We start from the raw sequence: 19,976 nt of genomic DNA on the forward strand, positions 1-19,976 counted from the left end.
GGACAGGGCACAGCCTCAGCACTGGGGCTCGTGTGCAGGTGTCTGTGTGGGGTCACTTTGCCTTTGGGGTCATTTCATTGTGCCTTGTTCTCATAAACCTTAAATCCATTGCACAGCAGACGGTGTTGCCAGGAAAGCTGATGGGATGTTTCTAGAGTTAATGATTTCAATTTAGTGGTTCAGTGAGTGGTTTCAGAAAGCTGCCTGGGGGGAGAAGGATGAGGCCAGCTCAGCTGTGGGAAGGCAGGGAGCCTGTTTGCCAGGGTGCACTGGAGTCCTTCCTCCCTCCAGGCTGCCCTGGGGGAATGAAGCTGATTTCCTTGTTTGTAGCACTTCCCACAGGAGTAGGGAGCTGTGCTTTTTATGTGAAGATTTAAGTGATGTGTGTCGGTAGTGTCTCAGCTGATTATCCGGGTGAAAGGTGCTGACTGCTCTGTTGTCTCAGGCAAAGTGTGGCCTGAGCAGTGGTGCCGTGTTGGGAACTTGCTGTTCCTCTTGACAACACTGCCAGAGAACGTCGAACATCCCTTAATAGCAAAGTACTAAACAGAGGCTGAAAGCAATGGTTAACGATGGATATGATTGTGGAGATGATGTGCATATCAAAGCATACACCTTTTGTCTATATTCTGTGTTTAAATATTAAATTATTATTAACTTAGTAGCGTGGTTTGCAGTGGCTGCTTTCTTGCTCAGTGCTGCCACGGCGTTGTGGATGATGTTCAGAGGAAAAATTCTGAGCAGTCTCTGTTCTGTCCTCGCTGCTGTGTCGAGGGCCGGGCTGTAACGGAGTTTGTCACCAGAAGGTGTCAGAGCAGTTCTGTGGTACCGCGCTGTCTCTGCTCTCTGCCAGCTGACCTGGCAGAACGGCCCAGCAGGACTGGGACTGGCTTCTTGGGAATATCATATAACGTTTATTCTTCTGTCCATTTCCAATGCGTTGCATAAATAGAAGTGGGTGGTTTGTTTTTTTTTTTTTTTTTTTTTTTTTTTTTTTAATTTTGGAAGAAGCAGTGTGAATAGAACTAATGAGGTCGGACTCAGGTGTGTCTGACTTGTGCAAGGCGCCCAACCAGAGAATGTGTCACCCTGGAGAGTCGTTGGTTTGGTTCTCCTTTAGGGACATGCTGCCCCTTGGCAGTGCAGAACAGGATGGAGGAAGAGATGGGGGCCACAGACCATTGAATTTGGCAGAATAATTCTCTCAGTTTGTTAAGAATCTTCTCCTGATTTGACTGGAAGGAATTTGGAGGCAGCGGTTCCCAGTTGCAGCCTGCTTGGTGCTGCCATGGGTGGTTGGAAGGGTTGAACAGGCTCTGGTGTTTGTGCTGACTTTGGCATCTGCAGGAGGGGTTTGGGGGTTCAAAGTGAGGAGCTGTGTAGAATGCAAAGTCCTGGAAGCTGTTCTGTGTGTTTCTAAACAGAAAAGAGTGGATTGTTCTGAAAAGCAGCTGCTCTTGGTTAATCGCATTGTGCCCCAAATAAATGCTGCCCACATTTTCTAGTCATTAGGAGTGTAATTACCTCTCTATTGTGATTGTCCTGTGTCTCTGTCCATTGTTCCTGACCTCTTCCTGTGCTGCAGGATGATACAATAAATTAGTTTGAGACTTTAATTGCAGAGCTGGGAAGATAAAATATCAAAGAGAATATTGATGTCGTTAATAATTGCTCCCTTTACAGAAGGCAGATCAATATTGAGTGTGGGTGGATAATGCCACAGAATACTTGGGGATGGTGAAGTCTGACACTTTGGAACAGATGCCTCAGGAGGGAAGGTTGTCCCTGCTCTTCCTCACTGCAGGGATCTCTGCTCAGATCAGTCCCTCTGTGTCCCCAAAAACATCACCCTGTGGGTTTGTACTTCAGCTGGGACTCACAAGAGCTGCAGGAAAAACGAGCACGGAAGGATGGTTGTAGCTCCTTTATTTCAGTAAATGGGGTGTCCATTGCCAGTGCACACTTTGGAGCTTCCTGTCACCTGGGCTAAGTGATGGAAACCAGGATTGATACTGGAAGTGCATCCTGTCACCTCGTGATACATTTTTAAGTTCCCGGGTCTGTGTTGTGTGAAAATGCCTTTTCCAGCCCGGGGTTGCTGCAGCACCAGTCCCACAGCCCCACCCGGCCCCACCCAGCCGGGGTCCTGTGGGCAGTGCTGGCTGCTCAGTGCAGGAGGGACAAGAAGCTGCTGCAGAGGCTCCGGGGAGGGTCTGGAGGGTGATGAGGTGTCTCCATCTGGAACACCCCCCTGACCCCGAGACCTGCCCCGGCTGGGCGTGCTGAGTCCGGAGAAGAGACAGCCGAGAGGGGCCCTCACCAATGCGAACAAACATCCCCAAGGGGGGTCAGGGGACGGTGCCGGGCTCTGTTCAGTGTCCCCAGCGACAGGACGGGGAGCAATGGCCGTGAACTAAAGCACAAGTTCTACCGCAACACGGGGAAGATCCTCTTTCCCTGGAGGGTGGCAGACCCTGAAAGAGCTGCGGGGGAGGGTGTGGAGACATTCCAAACCCGCCTGTCTGCGCCCTGTGCCACCTGTTCCAGGTGACCCTGCCTTGGCAGGGCCTTGGACTCCCCGGAGGTCCCTTCCAGCCCCGACAATTGTGTGGTTCTGTGAGTCTGTGTCCCCGCGGGGCGGCGGGCGGAGCACCGGCCCCCTCCCTTCTCTCCCTCTCGTTTCTCCCTCCCTCCTGTGTCTCTCCCTCCCTCCCTGCGGTCCGTCCCTCCATCAGTCCCTCCCTCCCTCCCTCCGTCTCCTGGCGACGCGGGGACGCGGCTCCGGCCCCGGGCAGGGCTGGGCTGGGCTGTTCCCCCGCCGCCGCCGCCGCCGCTGCCATGAGCGCCCCGCAGCCCCGGTGAGTGCGGGGGGCCGGGGGGTCCGGGGGCCGGGGGGTCCGGGGTCCGGGGTCTCCCCTCCGTGCCGGCCCTTCAGCCCCGCGGGAACGGGAACAGGGTCGGGGCCGGCGGCGGCGGCGGCGATCCTGCAGCCCCCGGGGATGGGGGATCGGGGGGCTCGGGGGGCTCAGGGTGCCCTGAGACAGCCCCGGGAACCTGCGGGCCTCCGGGGTATCCGCTCGGGAAGGCCTTGTTGGCCCAGCGGTGATGGAGCGGCGGGAACGCGGCGAGGGCGATGCCCTGGTTACCCGCCCCGGACCCTGGTTACCTGTCCCTGGTCACCTGTCCCCGGACCCTGGTTACCTGCCCCTGGTTACCTGCCCCTGGACCCTGGTTACCTGTCTCTGTACCCTGGTTACCTGCCCCTGGACCCTGGTTACCTGTCTCTGTACCCTGGTTACCTGCCCCTGGCTACCTGCCCCTGGTTACCTGCCCCGGACCCTGGTTACCTGCCCCAGACCCTGGTTACCTGCCCCTGGTTACCTGCCCCGGACCCTGGTTACCTGGTTACCTGCCCCTGGTTACCTGCCCCGGACCCTGGTTACCTGCCCCAGACCCTGGTTACCTGCCCCTGGTTACCTGCCCCGGACCCTGGTTACCTGGTTACCTGCCCCTGGTTACCTGCCCCTGGTTTCTGCCCCCGGACCCGCCGGGTCTCAGTTTACAGAGCCCCCCCGCCCCGGGCTGATGTCACAGACACAGGATCCCGCGGGTCTCTGTGACACAGTCTGGCACATCCCGTACCGCGGGCAATGCTCTGAGCCGTGCTGGGACTCGCTCCGGGGCCGCACAAGAAACCAGCAGAGCAGCCCTTGGGCCCCCAGCCCGTGCCTGGGTGTGAGGCTTTAACTTTCCTCGGGGGGATAATGACAGGTGCCAGGTGGAGCACAGGTCCCTGTGACTCTGCCAATTCATAACTTGGTGCTCTCTCACATCATTTATTTGCTGATTTAATTGCACTGTGAACTATTCACTGTGAGGATTTGCTTTACAAAACCCAGAGGATGCCTCCTGTGGCTTTGTCTTGATATCCTTCCAAATGAGTGAGAGGGGTCTTAAAATTTACCTTTTAATTTACCTTTACCTTAAAATTTACCGTGGCACACAGCTCTGGCTGTGAGTGTGGTGCTTGGGGCGAGCTGCCAGCTGAGAACAAATACACTGTTAATAAATAATAGTGTCAATGATCGTGGCATCACAGAATTCCAAATAACCCCAAATATAAAATTACTGATCTAAGAGTGACGTGTTGCCACTGGCTGCAGTGCCAGGGAAACAAACATGACACTCGTCTTGAGAAGAGCTTCAGACACACTCCAGGAATTTACAGATCAGTCGGTTTGGGTTCTGTGCCAGGAAAATTGTCTGCTGCTCTAATAAAACCCCAGCCTTTTTAGAGAGAAGGATGAACAGGATAAATGGGCAGGGGAAAAGGAGTCCCAGGATACCCAGAAAAGGGATGTGATTACTGTGACACAGTAATGTGTTTTTCACAGTTTGATGTGTTTTTTCCTGACGTGGATTTTGTCATTCTGCACTTCTGCCTGTGCAGAGGTTTTAGAGTTGATGTTTGTGTTGATGTTTGATAGAGCTGATATTCTTTCCAGTGATTTAATGGGGTTTGATTCAGGCCCAACACATTTCCTTATTTCCTCTAATACCCTTTTGAGCTTTCAGTTTAATTCAACGTTTTTGAGGGTCAGCCTGTTCATGATTTAAATGAGGAAATACATGTTCTGAGACTTTGGTGAGACAGAAATTGCCACATTGCTGTGTTCAGGTGGGAGCTGCCTTTTAACTGGTTATAGGATATCTTTATCTAACTAGTTTTGACTAGTCCAGGATATCTTAGATGGAAGGAAGTGAATGAAAAGGGGTTGGATTGAGTTTCTCCTCTGCCTCAACAGGCAGTTGCCATGTGACACCATAAATGGGTACTTAGCAAAATTGGTGAAATCTGATAGTTTCAAATGCAAACTGTGGATAAAAAAGTAACACAGAACAGTTGCTATCATACCAGGGTTTAACTAACGGGCATAAAAGGGTAACCTACATTGTTTGTTTAAAGTTTAATTTATTGTTGGCAGCTACCTTTGAGGTTATTGTGAAACCCCACATAAAATTCCTGTGAATCCATGATCGCTTTACTTTAAAAAAAAATTTCCTTTCTTGCCTTGAATATGCTTTTGTGTGTGTCAGATCAGCACAGCAATAGACATATTAACTGAATTATCCAGCTGGAAGGGATGTTATAGAGGCACAGTGCATTTAAATCTACAGCCAAAGAAAACAAGAGAGATCAGTCTCTTGTGTAACTAAAGCACATCCTGCCCAGAGAGGTCAGGCTGAGCATATCCCACAATGTGCACCTGACTGTGTAAACTGTGCAAATGTGAAAGGATTTAGAGTATTACAAACTGCATCCTAGGGTCACTGACTTCTCTATTAGTCCTGCTTTCCAGAGGGTGGAGTAAGATATGGTTGTGCTGAGAATGGTTGGAAAATATAACTGCTAATTATGGATGCTTCAGTTTTTGTGTTCAGCTTTCACATCTGAGGTTCAGTTTTTTGAAGCTCTGATCTTTGGTAACTGTGATGGTTGTAGTGAGGCACAGGCTGCCCAGAGCAGCTGTGGCTGCCCCATCCCTGGAAATGCTCAAGGGCAGGTTGGATGGGGCTGGGAGCAGTGTGGGATAGTGGAAGGTGTCCCTGCCATGGCAGAGTGGCCGTGAGCTGGAATCAGCTCCCCTGTCCTGCCCGTGGCCAGGGCTGGTCACCCAGGAGCTGATCACCCATTCCAGCTGTGTCTGTGAGCTGGAATCAGCTCCCCTGTCCTGCCAGGGCTGGTCACAGGAGCTGCAGTGGGAGCTGCTGTGCAGGAGCTGCCAGGGCTGGCCTGTCAGGTCTCATGCCAGGGTGGTGGCAGTGCTGCTCCACGCTCAGCTCTTGGCCTTAGGACAAGTCACTGATATGAATTTCCAGCAGGCAACATGATATTGCTTTTACATAATCTAATGGCTATTCATCTGACCAAATCCAAGATGATTTAATAAGGCAGCATTTTGTGTAGGAAACTATTGGGTAGCTCTGTTTACCTTAAACTGTAATAGTTTGTCAGTCAAGGGGATTATAAACATCTCCATTTTTTTATTGCAGGCTTCTTGAAACCTATAACAGCCTTACAGACAAACACCTGGTTGGATATTTCAGCAATGCCAGGATAAGAAGACATCTTCAGAAATCAGGACTGGTGAGACTGAAAAGTTTCCCTCAATTCCACATTCAGTTCAGAATGCTTTTATGCTTTTTTCCCGATATCTCCTTTTGCTGACTGGAGTTTCCCTTTGCAAAGTGTTTCAGTTTGCAGATATACAGCATCATATTGATCCACTCAGGTTTTTTATACTGTGAGATGTAAACATCTTTGACTTGCTTAAATAGCTTCAGTGTTAATTTTTGAAAGTGTTTAATGGAAAACCAAAGGGTTTGGTAAAGGTGAATATGCTGAACATTCTGTTAAACCACTCCTAGGTGTGAGTCCCCTTTGCACAGGCAGGTGCAGCAGGGAGGCAAGTGTTTAACCCTTTCCATCCCTTTGGGCAGTGGCCTGTGAAGGGTAAGGCTGGGCCCTGGGCTATCAGAAATGTGGCTGCTGCTCCTTCCCTTTGGCTGGTGGAGCTCGTGGGTCAAAGATAATACAGGGCTGGAAGGTGAGTCCCAGCACCGTGACAGGGGCAGAGGTGGAAACTAGCCAGGAGGAGGAAGTGATCTGGGAAATGGTATTGCTTCAAAACATCCTTTATTTCATCTCCTTTTCAGTAACGTTGTATTTGTGCATTGCAGATCTCCAGGAGTGGAAGGATAATACCTGAGAAAGAATATCGTCTGAATGCCATGAGGAGAGACCACCAGGGACACGTCCTGAAGTGCCTGGCTGATGCCATAACTCACAAGATCCTTGACCTGGAGGTATGTGTGCCCTTACTGAGGATGTGTGAGCCTTCTCAGGGGTTTCCTTCCTTCCTTCTCCAGGGGCTGCTCACTCGTACTGGACTGTTTCCCATCTGTGCCCTCGTGCTCCCCTGGGAGGCTCTTTCCTGCTGGGAAAAAGGACATTCTGCTTGACATTCCCCCATGAAACCTCCATGGGGCCTCTCACTGTCAGACCAGGCTATTGTGAGAGCAGGCCCTGTCCTGGCCTCCTTATTGCTTTTTGACAGCTCTCAGGTTGTGAGATGATATTCACAGGGCTAGTTTGCTTAAAAAAAATCCTGATAGAAACAGACCGGTTTGAACATGTTTATATATATTGTCTGAGCACAAAATATGGGCACATTCCTGTATGGGGAGCATCAGGAATGGAGTTGGCTCCTGCAACTTTACCAGTGCCCAGTTGTTCCCTTGGCTGTGAGGATATATGCAGGTAAAATGCAAACGGATTCAAACCTCAGCAGTTTTATTACAGGGCTCAGTGAGGGGAGTGGCCAGGGAGAAGGCATGGGACAAGCAGGGCAGAAGCAGGAGCTCCTGCACACAGTGACATCTCACAGTGCCCAGTAATGGGATTTCTCTTCCTCTTGTGTTGGCAGCGTCATCACCAGCGGGAGGCAAAGAGGAGGCTGGAATATTCCACCAGGAGCGACAGGGAGGTAAGGCTGAGCACTGCTGGTGCTGATGGGGCCTGGCAGGTTTGCCTGTGTTGAGTAATAACCATAAGCCTGACCAGGGATTCATTGAGACAAATGCTCTGTCTCTGACAAGGAAAAGTACAAGAAACAGGGAAGTAGAGGATGGTCCTGCCCCAGTTGCATCTCCTTTGTCATTTGTCCAGAAGCTCAGGAGCTTCCATTTATGCATTTAATTCCTTCTGAGTCTAGTTATTCTTTTACTTCTGCACTGTTCTTGGTTGGGTGATTTAATCATGAGTTGCATGAAATGGTACCTCCTTGCATTTCTGCACAGTAATAAGTGTATGTGCTGTCTGATATGTCTGCGCGATGCTCCTTTGTTCTCGGCATGACAAAAGTTATTAAATGTTCTCTTTTCCCAAGGCATCTGTGGTTTTACATACATTCTTCACATTCCTTCTCAGATTTCCAAGCTGAAGGTCCTCAGTCTGATTTTTTTTTTTTACCTGAGCCATTCCAGGCTCCTCATTACTGTTGCTATTTTTTTTTTTTACCTTTGCTCGTTCTACTATTTCTGTTTTGAAATGGGGAACCATAACAGAATGAATAATTCAAGATACATTCTCCTCCTAGTAATTCTAGCCCTCTGCTTTTGGCTGCTGATGAGCACTGAGCTCACGTGCTTGACTGTTTGCCTCTCCACAGGATTTGGGCAGAACTGGCATGTGAGTTATGAAAGAGGTTTTAGGAGTCTTCATTTAGTGTCATGTAGAACTTGATTCTGTAGTTACAGTCATGGAAATCCCACAGAAGTCAATAGTTCTTCTCCCCATGCAATCACCTGAATTCATATGGGAAAAGTCACCCTCATTTTGTCAGAAACATGCTCAGCATTTTATTTCTGTGTTAGGAACCTGAGTGCCTTGAGAAGGTGTCTGCTTCATTTAGCAGCTGGTAAACAGTGTCAGATCTGTTAAACTGTAAATAATACATCTATAAGCAAGTCACAGGGCAAAGAGAGGAGGAGGTTTTCCTGAAGGACACTGGTCACTATGGAAGTTGCAGAGGTGTTGTTTGCTGGTGGAACTCCTGTGGTAGGAATTCACCCCTTGGAAGCAGTGATTTTGGCACCCTGCCAAGGGATCTTGGGCTTTGGATAATTTTGGAACGTCAGCCAGAAGTGCTTCCTTCAGCAAGAGGCCTGCAGATACCTGATCTGCGTGTGCTGTGCTGGGGTGCAGGAGCCTGGCTGGAGCCAGCCGTGTAATTCAATTCTCACCTCATCCATTCAGTGAGTTCATTGAGTCTCTTGTCTGAAAGGAAAGGAGAGAGGCAGATGGCTGAGCAAGGGAGGGTGGGAGACAGAGCTGCCTGTTTCCAGTGGGGCAGCCATCCCAGCACTGGCCTGCTGGGAAGAGGAGAAGGTGGGGAGAGGCTGCAGCCACAGCAGGGAAGTGGCAGGTGCACTCAAATTTAAAATAGAAAGAGATCGTCAAACAAACAAAGAACTGTGAGATGCACAGAAACAGACAGGAATTGAGTCTGGTGGGTCAGCAGCTGGAGGGAGCTGCAGGAAGATGAATCAGAGGTGGGGACAAGTCTTTTTACTTGTCCCTCACATTTCCCCATGATTTCCTTTCCTTCTCTAACCAGCTGTTCCACGGGGTCCAGCCCAGCTGATTGTCTCAGCTGTCAGTGAAAGGCAGACGTAATGAGACAATCACTGTGCTTGGACCCAGAGCCTCAGGGACGTAAATTCCTTTTCTTCCAGCTGAAGCACAGAGGCAGATCCACGGCAGAAATGGCCCATGTGCATTGCCCACATCCACCACTGGCCCCGAGGTGCCACCACGAGCTCTGCTGTCCCTTGGCAGCTGGAGAACGAGCTTGCTGCCCACACTGGGTGAGTTTCATCAGTTCCCCGTGGGCTCTCGTGGGAGCACAGACAGCTGGAAGTGTGCAGGTGGACCTGAGCACAGAGCACTCGCTCCCTCAGTGCAGAGCAGTCCAGCACCCACTGGATCATTCTGGATTAGGGCCTCATCCCTGATCCCTTGGGGCTGATTTCCTGTTTGCTGAGTACTGTTAAAGAGGAATCTCCAGAAGCTGGTGTTGCAGGAATGGCACACCAGAACCTAGAAAAAAAACCCAAAAACTTTGCTCTCTGATAAATCTGCTTCAGTCTTTCCCTTTTACTGCCCCAGGACCTCAGGTGGGCAGGATCAGTGTGCTGAACTCTGTCAGTGGAAACAGGGGCTGTAGACATGGTTACACATGTGGTAAAGCCCTGAAAATCATGGGGGTCTTTAAGAAAACAGAGTTGAAGGGGTGAAATCAGACTGGAGCTCATCTCAGAGGGCTGTGGTCTAGGAGCTCTGGCTTTTGCTCTTTGTTACCAGCAAAGAAGGAATGTCAATGTACTCTTGAAATATAATGGTACTAAAGCCTATAGTCAAAGGTCAAATATCTAGCTCAGTTTCAACTGGTTCTCTATATCAATAATGATAATTACTGCAGATTGAAGAGAAACTTTTGAGTCCTGAATGACCTTCTCCCCGTATAGAGATCACCTGGACTTGGAGTTGATTGTTGCTGTGGACATTATCCTCATCAGCACCCAACCTGTGAGCCTGCCCCCTCCAAGGTGGTGAGTTAACCTCAGAGAAACAGGTGTTAACATTTTAACTTGGCATTCTGAGGGCTATACAAGGAAAGCATGAAATAAAACAGTCAGAAAAAAGCTGAATATCGAACAAAAATAGGTATGTTTTTGTTGTGCACTCTCAGGGTGCATGTGCTGAAGTCTGTAGCAAACTGTGAGTTCACTGTGTTTGCCCCAAGGCTGTGTGGTGGAGAGACAGTAGCAAAAACCTTGTATTTATGGCCAGGAGTTGTTTTGGATGGTCAGTTTAGAGGTGCCTAAGGGGTCTGGCTCTTTGGAGGCAAACTAGAAAATGTCATGTCCTGTGGGTACCTGAAATCACTCATCACTTCCAGATTATCCTCATCAGTGCTGTTATTTTTCTTTGTGGTGCTGCTCTGTGCTGGAATCTATACACTGAGATTCTGTCATTGTTTTCTTTCTCCTTTTTAGAGTTCCTTGCGGCCAATCACAGCTCCGGGAAAAATCCAGCAGCTCCCTCTCCTCCAGCCCCCTCCCGGCTGGGCTGCAGCAAGGTCTGTACCAAAGGCCTCCAGACAGAAGTGCCATGCACTGGAACATGATCAGCACTTTGCCCGTGGGGTGAGGCTGTACCTCCTTTTGAAAAAAAAAATCATTTTGGGGACAGTTTGATAATATTGTTTAAGTCCTCTAGTTCCCAGAACTGTATACAACAGGGAACATCCCTTTCAAATGGCATCAACTTTTATTTAAACTGTTCTTTTTCACTTCCCCGCAATTTTCAAGACACTGTCTTACTGGTCTAATGCCTAGTTCTTGATCACAGTGAGTAAAAAAATATGGTGACTTACCTTTTATAGTATAAAATCATATATATGATTTATATATATATGACAGCTATAGTGGGCTGGGAGAATGAGGGTCAAACATGGTCTTGGTATATTCACAGTTACTGTCAAGTGATATTTGGACTTGTCTTCTGTTCTAGAAAAACAGAACATAATCGGTTTTGTGATGGGGTGAGAGTGTTTTGGGGTGGGACTGTGGCCTGCTAGCAGAGGCTGCAGACACTGTAAATAGCTCCTTCTGGTCTGTGTTTGCTGTGCAGCAGGATGGCCACGATTCCTTCTCCAAGAATCTGCTGCTTGGTCCTGTTTATGTCTACTCACATTACGGGTGATTTAACGGTTTCTTTAGCGCTCACAGCTGACAGAGCAGCTCAATCAGGTGTCAGTTCTGAGAACACGATGCAGAACTCGGAGCCACAGCAGGCAGCATTCACAGAACTCGTTCTCTAGTGATGTCTTTCTCTCAGGGGCCGTGGTCCATTTCATTCTGCAGGAGGACTAAATCCCTGTCCAGAGGAGCAGGCAGCATTGTGAGGCTCATCTTGTATGACTGATGCCAAGTGATGTTTGTGTTGCTGGCTGCTCTGGGGATGTGTTCCCAGCTGCAGGGGGGCCCTGCAGGGCTGTGCAGGCTCTGTCTGGGATGGGGCTGCAGACAGGGCTCTCTCCATCTCTGGGGGTGACATTTTCAACCAACATGAATGTCGCCTTGCAAATTAAAAATAAAAGGGGTTTAGCCCAGAAATATTTCACTGAGGAAAGTTTCAGGCCCCGAGTTTAGGAGCTGTTTCAGGAGGATGGATGTTGCTCAGTGTACCAAGCAGTCACACCATGCCCAGTTCCCGACGCCCGGGAGCTGTTTCTGCACAAGCTGCGCCACTTGGTTAAAATGTTTTTTCCCAGGCGGAGAGGAAGGAGCTGAGGCTCCTGGGCTCCGTGGGGCGCATGGCCGGCGTGTCCCCGTACCGCCTGCCCGTGGTCAGCCGGGCCCTGGTGCCGCTGCCGCCCCGGGGCCGCAGGAGGCGCCGGCGGCCGCTGATGCTGCGCCCGGAGCCCTCCACGGACACGCGTTTCTACGCCACCACCGGCTTCAACGAGCAGGTGCTGATCAAGGTGAGTCCTCTCTGTCCCTGGGCAGGTCTGTTTAATCCCTCACTGGCGTGTTTGCCTCGTGCTGAAACATGAGCGTGCCGACTTTGCATGAAGAAAGCGTATAACTATTAAAATACGTGATTGCTGTGCATGTCTGTGTAAACTAAAACATTTGGTGGTTTTCATCAGCTGGGGTGAAAAAGGGTGCTGAAGAGCAGCCTATAGCAACTGTTATTGAAAGCCTTCCAGTTCAGTCAATCTGATCCTGCTCTGGCACTGGAATCTCAGGGGTTTGTCAAGTGCCTTGGGAGCATGGACACTGCATTAGGAGCATGGACAGTGCATTGAGAGCATGGACACTGCCTTGGGAGCATGGACAGTGCATTGGGAGCATGGACACTGCATTGGGAGCATGGACACTGCATTAGGAGCATGGACAGTGCATTGAGAGCATGGACACTGCCTTGGGAGCACGGACACTGCATTAGGAGCATGGACACTGCCTTGGGAGCATGGACACTGCCTTGGGAGCATGGACACTGCATTAGGAGCATGGACACTGCCTTGGGAGCACGGACACTGCATTAGGAGCATGGACAGTGCATTGAGAGCATGGACACTGCCTTGGGAGCATGGACACTGCCTTGGGAGCATGGACAGTGCATTGAGAGCACGGACAGTGCATTGGGAGCACGGACACTGCATTGAGAGCACGGACACTGCCTTGGGAGCATGAACACTGCATTAGGACTATAAACACTGCATTAAGAACATGAACACTGCATCACTGACACTCTCTCCAGCCAGTTTTAACTCCAGTGAATAAAGCTGTGGGAACCCAGGACTGGGAGGGGTGATTTGGGTCATTAAACCTGGTCCCTGCAGTTTAGGGCTATTCAATGCATTGGGTTTCCAGCTGGAAATACATCCCAGACCCTCTGCATGGTACAAACACTTCCCAAATTTATCAGCTCAGCACTTGTTAAGTGAGTGCTGCACAGATGTGAGCTTTGTTTTCACCTCCTGTTGGAGCTGGAAGCTGAAGGCATTTCTGTGCATTTTCTGCTGCAGAACACCAGAGGATACCCCAAGTCCCCGTTGTGCAGCAACGCCTTTGTCACCATGGTCTACCGGGGGAAGAGCAAACACGTGTCCCACCGGGAGTACAAGGATGAGATCAGAGTCTACCAGCAGCACTGTGGAACAGAAAACATTTGTGTCTACAAGGGAGAGCTGTTGGAAGGAGGTAAGGACTGAGTCAGGGAGTTCCTACTGATCCTGGCAACATTGTTTTTGCTGAAACTTTGCCCTGACATCAGAATGATTTCAGCTCAGCTTGGTCAAGATACGTGCATCCAGGGATGTTTGTACCATCTGCCTCCACATGAAAGTGGAGGATCTACTGTCCCATGATTGAAAGTGAGGTTACAGTTACTTTTGCAATGATGCTAGAAGAATTTAGAGAATTGATTTAACAAAACACTTGTGGCTTAGGTTAATTTTCTATACAGAGGTATCATTAATAGAGCAGTTGTAGCAATAAACTGTCCTTAAAAATGGATCATCTGCACTGCTAAAATACATCAGTGAATGTTATTCCAGAAGGAGAAGTATATAGTGGGAGTCCAGTTCCCATCTCTTTTTATGTGAGCACAATTCCATCACACCAGTAAAGGCTGGATTTTGTTCTGGGAAACTGGACACAGGAAATGGCTGGGGGGCCTGGCCTTTGCCCTGCTGCAGCAGTGAGTGGCCAGACTGACAGAGTGACACTTGTCCTTGCTGTCCCACCTGAGGATCCTGAGACCAGGGCTCTGTGTGTGAGGGGGAGAGTTGAACCAGCTGTTGGACAGAGCTGAGAGCCCCCCGTGCCCGTCCACAGAGGGCTGGGGCTGTGGTGGTGCAGCTGATGTTCAGCAGCTCAACAGGCTGATAGAGAAGTGTAATGTCTTCCTTTGAACCCTTTCTTTCTGTGATTGCAGACACCTTCCAGTTCACCTCCAAGAGGCACCTGGGTTTCCCCTTCAGCCTCACCTTTTATCTCAACGGGCTGCAGGTTGAGAGGCTGAGCTCCTGCTGTGAGTACAGATACCTGAGGTGCTCCCAGCTGCGAGGCACAAACAGCTACTTCAGGGTTCTCCATGTCACCGGAGCTCCTCCTTGCTACAGGTGGGGAGAAAGTTTGTTCCCTGGGACTCCCTTTGGAGAGAGTTCCTGCCTTGTTTCTCTCCTCTCATCATCTCTCTGGCCCCACACAGCCCTGGGGAGCCTCCCCTGCTCTGTTTCTCAGGGCCCCGTGGGAGGTGCAGGATGGGGGTCACCTGTCAGGTGTCCCATCCCAGAGTCCCTGTGGCTCCCCGTGGTGTGGGCACAGCCTGGGGACAGGGCTGGTGCTGGAGCAGGGGACAGTGGCTCCGGGGGGACAGGGCTGGTGCTGGAGCAGGGGACAGTGGCTCCAGGGGGACAGGGCTGGTGCTGGAGCAGGGGACAGTGGCTCCGGGGTGGGGCACGTGTGCCACCCGTGTGGCAGTGGAATAAATCCTGACATGCTGCTCAGTCAGCTGTGGTTTCCAGAGGCTTTTTTGGTGATAATTGATTTTTAAACAGCTCTGCCTCTGAAGTGAGGTTCTGTTGTGATACCCCCGGCTTCAGAGTAAGGCAGCATTGAGTATTTGCCATGATTCAGAAACTAAATATGTGCAGAAAGGTCTTGGTGCAGCTTCACATTAATGGGCACCTGTAGTAAATTTGGTTCTGTTTGTGTGTCAGTTGCTGCCTGTAAGTGTGGGCAGCATTTCTCTCCTTCAGGGAGGAACTGCATCTGTGTTAGGGGAGCTCTCTGGGATTTCAGGGTGTTTTTCTTTGGGGTTCATGGTGGCACTGCAGAGGGTGCTTGGTTCCACTGCCGACAACAATCTGAACTCGCTGTGTCTGCTGCCCTCCATCGTTCAATGAAGGAAAATGTGATCCCTCCCAATCCGTGTTGTTCTGCAGGTGCATTGCTGCCATGGGGCTGGACAAAAAGCTACGTCCCCCCAAGAAGAGGAGGTCTGTGTGCTGCCACAGGCCTGTGTGCTGCTGGGGCCGTGCCCTGCCCTGTCACCCCTGTGGCTGCATTGAGCCGAAATGCCCGGAGGAGTCAGTGCCAGTCATGTTACCGTGTCGTGAGGCGAGTGTGGAGGCCGTGGAGGAAACACCAGAGGAGACCAGCGAGGAGGAGATGATGGAAGACCCATACAGCGAGGAGAGCGAGGACAGCCAGGCAGACACCTGTCACAGTGAGCAGGGGATGGGAAATGGGAGAGGATGTGGTGATGGCTGTGCCACATCACACTCACAGAGAGATTTTAATTCCTACTTCCTATTCCTATTTTTTGCTTTCACAGTTCTGCGGTGTTGCTGCTCATCTGGCACTTATTAATCCCTCTGGCTGTGTGTTTGGGATTAATGAAGCGTTTTTCCTTCAGGAGGAACTGCCTTTCTGACAGTTACCTAAAGAGACCTCACTGCTAACACTGCCATTGATTTTTAATACAGGAAAATAAATCTCCTCACTCCCTTAGTTCTCATTGTCTTGGTAATTGTTTGTTTGCCTAACTGGTTCTGCACCAGGAACTCTTCATTCCTGTCCTTGCTGTTCTGTCACTTCAGTGTGTTAAAAGCCCTGATGGAAGGCAAGGAGGGCAGCAATTAAATCTGCAGAGTGAGGGATGATGGGCACGAGGGACAGCTGGTGTGGCAGCAGGGACAGCTGGGCTGTGTGTGCAGGTGTGTTCCCTGCCTGTGCAGGGAGCAGTGCAGTGTCTGGATTTGGGTGGGAATCCCCAGCATCCCTGTGCTGGTGCATCCCTGGGATGTGCCCAGCACAGCTTTGGTGGGGAAGGGGAGTCTTCTCCAAAGCATCTGCATGAGGAGGGTGTTCACCTGGAGAGCCAGAAAAGTGCTGTGACTCGAGGATCCTGGTGGGTCCCTCCCAGCTCAGCTGCCTCTGTGATCTCTCAGGTGTCACAGCTTGTCAGGCTGGAATCCAGAGTGTGGATGTGAGTGCCTGCCTGGAATCCAGACTGTGGATGTAAAAATAATAATAATTCTGTGCAGGCTTTGCTGGTACTGGCTTTTCCCCTGGAGGAGCACGCTGGAGCAGTGTGATAACAGGGGGCCTCTGCAGTGCCCTTTGGCTGCAGTTCATTAAATTCATTGAGCTTAAAAGACACTTCTTTGCTATTTAGCCATGTCAATACACATTTATCCTACTCTGTGCTACAATAAGTTACCTTTCTCCAGCTTTCTCAATTGTCTGTATTTTTTTTTCATCACAACCAGTTTTTTCTCCTGTAATAAGAGATTCTTACATTTAATTTCTGAGTTTGCCCAGCACTAATTTTTTCTAGTACTTTTCATGGCTGGTAATTTTGTGTTTTTTTTTAATGTATTAATCAAACTTATAATTTTGCTGCATTTTTGGTACTCTATGAAGAACACAATCCTTTTAATGATAATATGCTCTTACAATTCCTATCTGTGGTCTTAGATTCTCTCATGGCTTTAAAAGGACTGAGCAAATTCAAGGGAAAAAGGAGATTAATGATGCTAACTTCTATCTGCTTAAAAATAATTTTATTAATTGTGAATTCTGTTTCCTGTCTCACACTACAATTCTTCTGTTTTAGAATATGATGATGATTTTGAACCAGATGAAGAAGTTAATGAGGAGGGACAGACTGGTGATCAAAGGAATGGAATGTCAGAGTCCTCCTCAGATGATAAAACCCGTAATTTAGACTATGGAAAGGAGAGTGAAGCCTCATCCCAGAAGGCACTGCAGGCCTCTGACAGTGAGACAGATGACACTGATGGGTATTCTGGTGGCAGGGGCTCTGCAGATGCTCAACAAGGTTAGTTTTGTTCATAACAAGGCCTGGAGAAGCTGACCTGATGCCTGTTTTACAGTCTGTGTGTGCCCAGGATGTGTTGAGCCTGCACAGGGAATCCTGTGCCCTTCCCACTGAAATGGTGACAGACGGCTGTTTGATGTGTTATTAATTCTGCCACTGGAGTGCAGGCAGCCCCTGGCAGTGTCAGCTGGGCCTCTCTGGGCTCTTTGGGTGCTGAGGTGGGGTCTGGCCCAGGCTGGCCCTGAGAACCCTGGCAGGACAACCCTCAGTGCCTGCAGCCTCCCACAAAGGGGAATCCGTGACCCCTCACACCTTCTGAGGGGTCCCAGGAAACCTGACAGGCCACCCTGGGGGTTAAAAGTGCCTTCTTTAATGGCCCTGAATATGAATATGGCCCTAATTTATTTGGCTGTGGCAGAGATCTAGAAATAGTTAAATTGTCTGAAGGGAAAGGTGATGGTGCAGGGCTGGGAGTTGGACTTGATCCCCGTGGGCCCCTTCCAGCTCAGCTGATTCTGTGATTCCGTGATTTTGTCTGTAGAGGAGCCCTCCTGGATTTTCCTGTGATGGAGGAGTAGGACTCTGAGTGGGAATCTTTAATCTGGGGCTGTAAGGTTTCTCGGTGCAACGTTTTTCAGAACGTGCACTTCTGCATGGGTTATAGTTCTGACACTTTTATTGACTCAGCCTGACTGGATTTTTTTTTTTTTTTCTGCCTTGACTTAGACCAATCTCTTCTTGAACCCATGCAGATTGTGGACAGCAGCAAGGCTTGCAGCAGTGAGCTCTGCTGTTCAGCTCACTGTTAGATGAAGGATTCCAGCCTTTTTCCCCCTCAAATTTTCCTTTTAAGTATTTAAAATTATGATGTCTGTATGTTTTCTTAGAGGAGACAGTGAACTTCATCTCCAGTTCAACCTGAAGGGTTTACACATGGTTTTGGGGATCTTTCTAATATTCAATGAGTTAATAGAAGGGCACTGAGGGATTGTTGCTGTGGTTGAAATCTTTTATCAAAGTGACATATCAAAAATGAAGCTGCTGGTCTGTGCTAAACCCTGTCTGAGCTGTATTTGGAGGTACATTTGGAGGTGCATTTGGAGGTGTATTTCTGTGTGATTGATAGAACTACTCTGGTTTATTTCCATTATCAGAAAAAAAACCCTCTGCATTAAATGGCTTTAATTTTAACACTTCATACATCTGGGCAATGATCTTGTATTTGCACTTTCTGGAATTTGTCACAGCATCCTGAGCTGTGTAGTTCAGAGAGTGCTGTTGGATGGGATCGTGTCCCTTTGTGAGTGAATGCAGAAGTTCAGTGACAAATACTGAACTAAGTTTGCTGTTTCCAGAGGGGAGGCCTGTGGATTCTCTCTCCTCCATGAGTGCCCAGTGCAGCCCTGACACTGACCCTGGTGCTGACACCATGGCAGACAACGGGAATGGCAAAGAGGACTCCAATATCAAAACTGCATCTGATAGTGCAGCACATGCACACCACGGAAATGAGAACAGGGAGAAGAAACTGCTCAGAATGGAGGAGAACCAGGAGGCTTCTGCACTGGGAAAGAAAGGAATAGATGAAGCAGAAAAGGCAACACCAGAAGCTCTAACAGCAAGGGAAGATACTAGAATTTTTCATGAAAACATAATGGCAATGCAGCACGACAGTCCTGAGGTTAATGGGGGATTGAAACAGACTGAGTTGGGAGAAAGTAACACCAATGAGGAGCAGAAATGTCCTCCAGTGCCTTGGGAAAGCAGGGCCCTGAAGGTGGAGGATGGCAGTGAAGAGTCTCCTTGGTGTGAGGAAGGGGCTGGTGAGTACAGTCCCCCTGCATGGCCCTGCATTCCTGTGCTGCTGCTTTTGCCCTTGTGCTCGTCCATGGTGCAGCTCGGGGGCTGGCTGGAGCTGCTGTGAGCTCAGTGTCCACTCAGAACATAACACTGGCTCCGTGGTTCTCTAAAAGTGTTTCAAGTGTGAGGAGACTTCTCCAGAAATGAATTTTAAACCATTTTAAAGCTGAGATGGCTGGGTGGCTTCTACTCCCCTTCTGCTCTTTAATGGTTTCTCTTTCTTGCTTCCTCTTTTCTTTGTGATAGTTTTTGCAGATTGCAAACCAGTCCGGGAGGAAATAGCAAAAGCAACTGGAAATGATCATCCTGTGAATTCTGAACCTGGTGATTTGTGTGCCAGTGAGGAAGAAAAGAGTGCAGCAAATACAGAGCATGATGCCAGTGGAGGTGAGATTGGCTGTCAGTCAGGGACAAGGGTTAAATTGCTCACCTGAGGTGTTTGCCCTTTCCTTTGGCTCTCAAAGTCTCCTTGGGCTTTTTTCTTTCCTAACTTGTAAAAGATCAGGTGATGACTCGCTGGGATCTGTAATCATGTATAATTAATGCTTTTCTGGCAGTTAAAGGGTTCTAGGAGATGAACCCAGGCCATGAAAAAACTGTGAGTCAGGAAAACAGCCACAGAAAGCAGGAGTGTAGGGGGGTTCCATGTGATTCCAGGCAATGTGCAGCCCCCTTGGGAAATGCCTGGGTTCCCAGGGGCAGAATCAACCCTGTATTATTCCCTGGTGTAATTCCAGAATGCACAGGAAGGTGGATGTTCCTCCTCCTTTGTGTGCATGTTTCACATGAGGAATTTGCCAGCTCTTCCCGACTTTCTGGGTGTCACTGTCAGCTCAGAGGCGCTGCACACACACACAGGAGCTCCCTGCAGGAAGGGAGGGAGGCACAGCAGGCACGACTGGCCTTGCACCAGCATTTTTACTGACATTCCTTATGCCAGAACGGCAGCACTAAAGACACAGCAGGACAGCAGGTTCTCTCTGGGTGCCCAGGCCAGTGTCCCTCAGTGCAGGGCAGAAATGGCACCTTTAGCACCGACCCTGTACAGCCTGCCACACTGACCTGGTGCTGAGTGAACCAGTGTTTGATTGTTTCATTGCAGGGCAGAAATGGCACCTTTAGCACTGACCCT

General features: G+C 49.6%; 1 protein-coding gene across 1 annotated transcript; it reads left to right on the forward strand.

Moving 5' to 3' along the window:
- Window positions 1-5,612: 5,612 nt before the first annotated feature.
- ERICH3 (glutamate rich 3) lies at window positions 5,613-18,908 on the forward strand (the record flags this gene model as incomplete). Its single annotated transcript, XM_083868152.1, has 12 exons — window positions 5,613-5,626; window positions 6,055-6,148; window positions 6,742-6,867; window positions 7,488-7,547; window positions 9,298-9,521; window positions 10,090-10,150; window positions 11,901-12,110; window positions 13,161-13,335; window positions 14,072-14,258; window positions 15,084-15,367; window positions 16,760-16,984; window positions 18,340-18,908. 12 exons carry the CDS (start codon window positions 5,613-5,615, stop codon window positions 18,906-18,908), a joined length of 2,229 nt encoding a protein of 742 aa, XP_083724278.1.
- Between the last annotated feature and the right edge of the window lie 1,068 nt (window positions 18,909-19,976).

Source organism: Zosterops lateralis, assembly GCF_965231275.1.
Source record: "Zosterops lateralis genome assembly, chromosome: 9".
NCBI classification, from domain to species: domain Eukaryota; kingdom Metazoa; phylum Chordata; class Aves; order Passeriformes; family Zosteropidae; genus Zosterops; species Zosterops lateralis.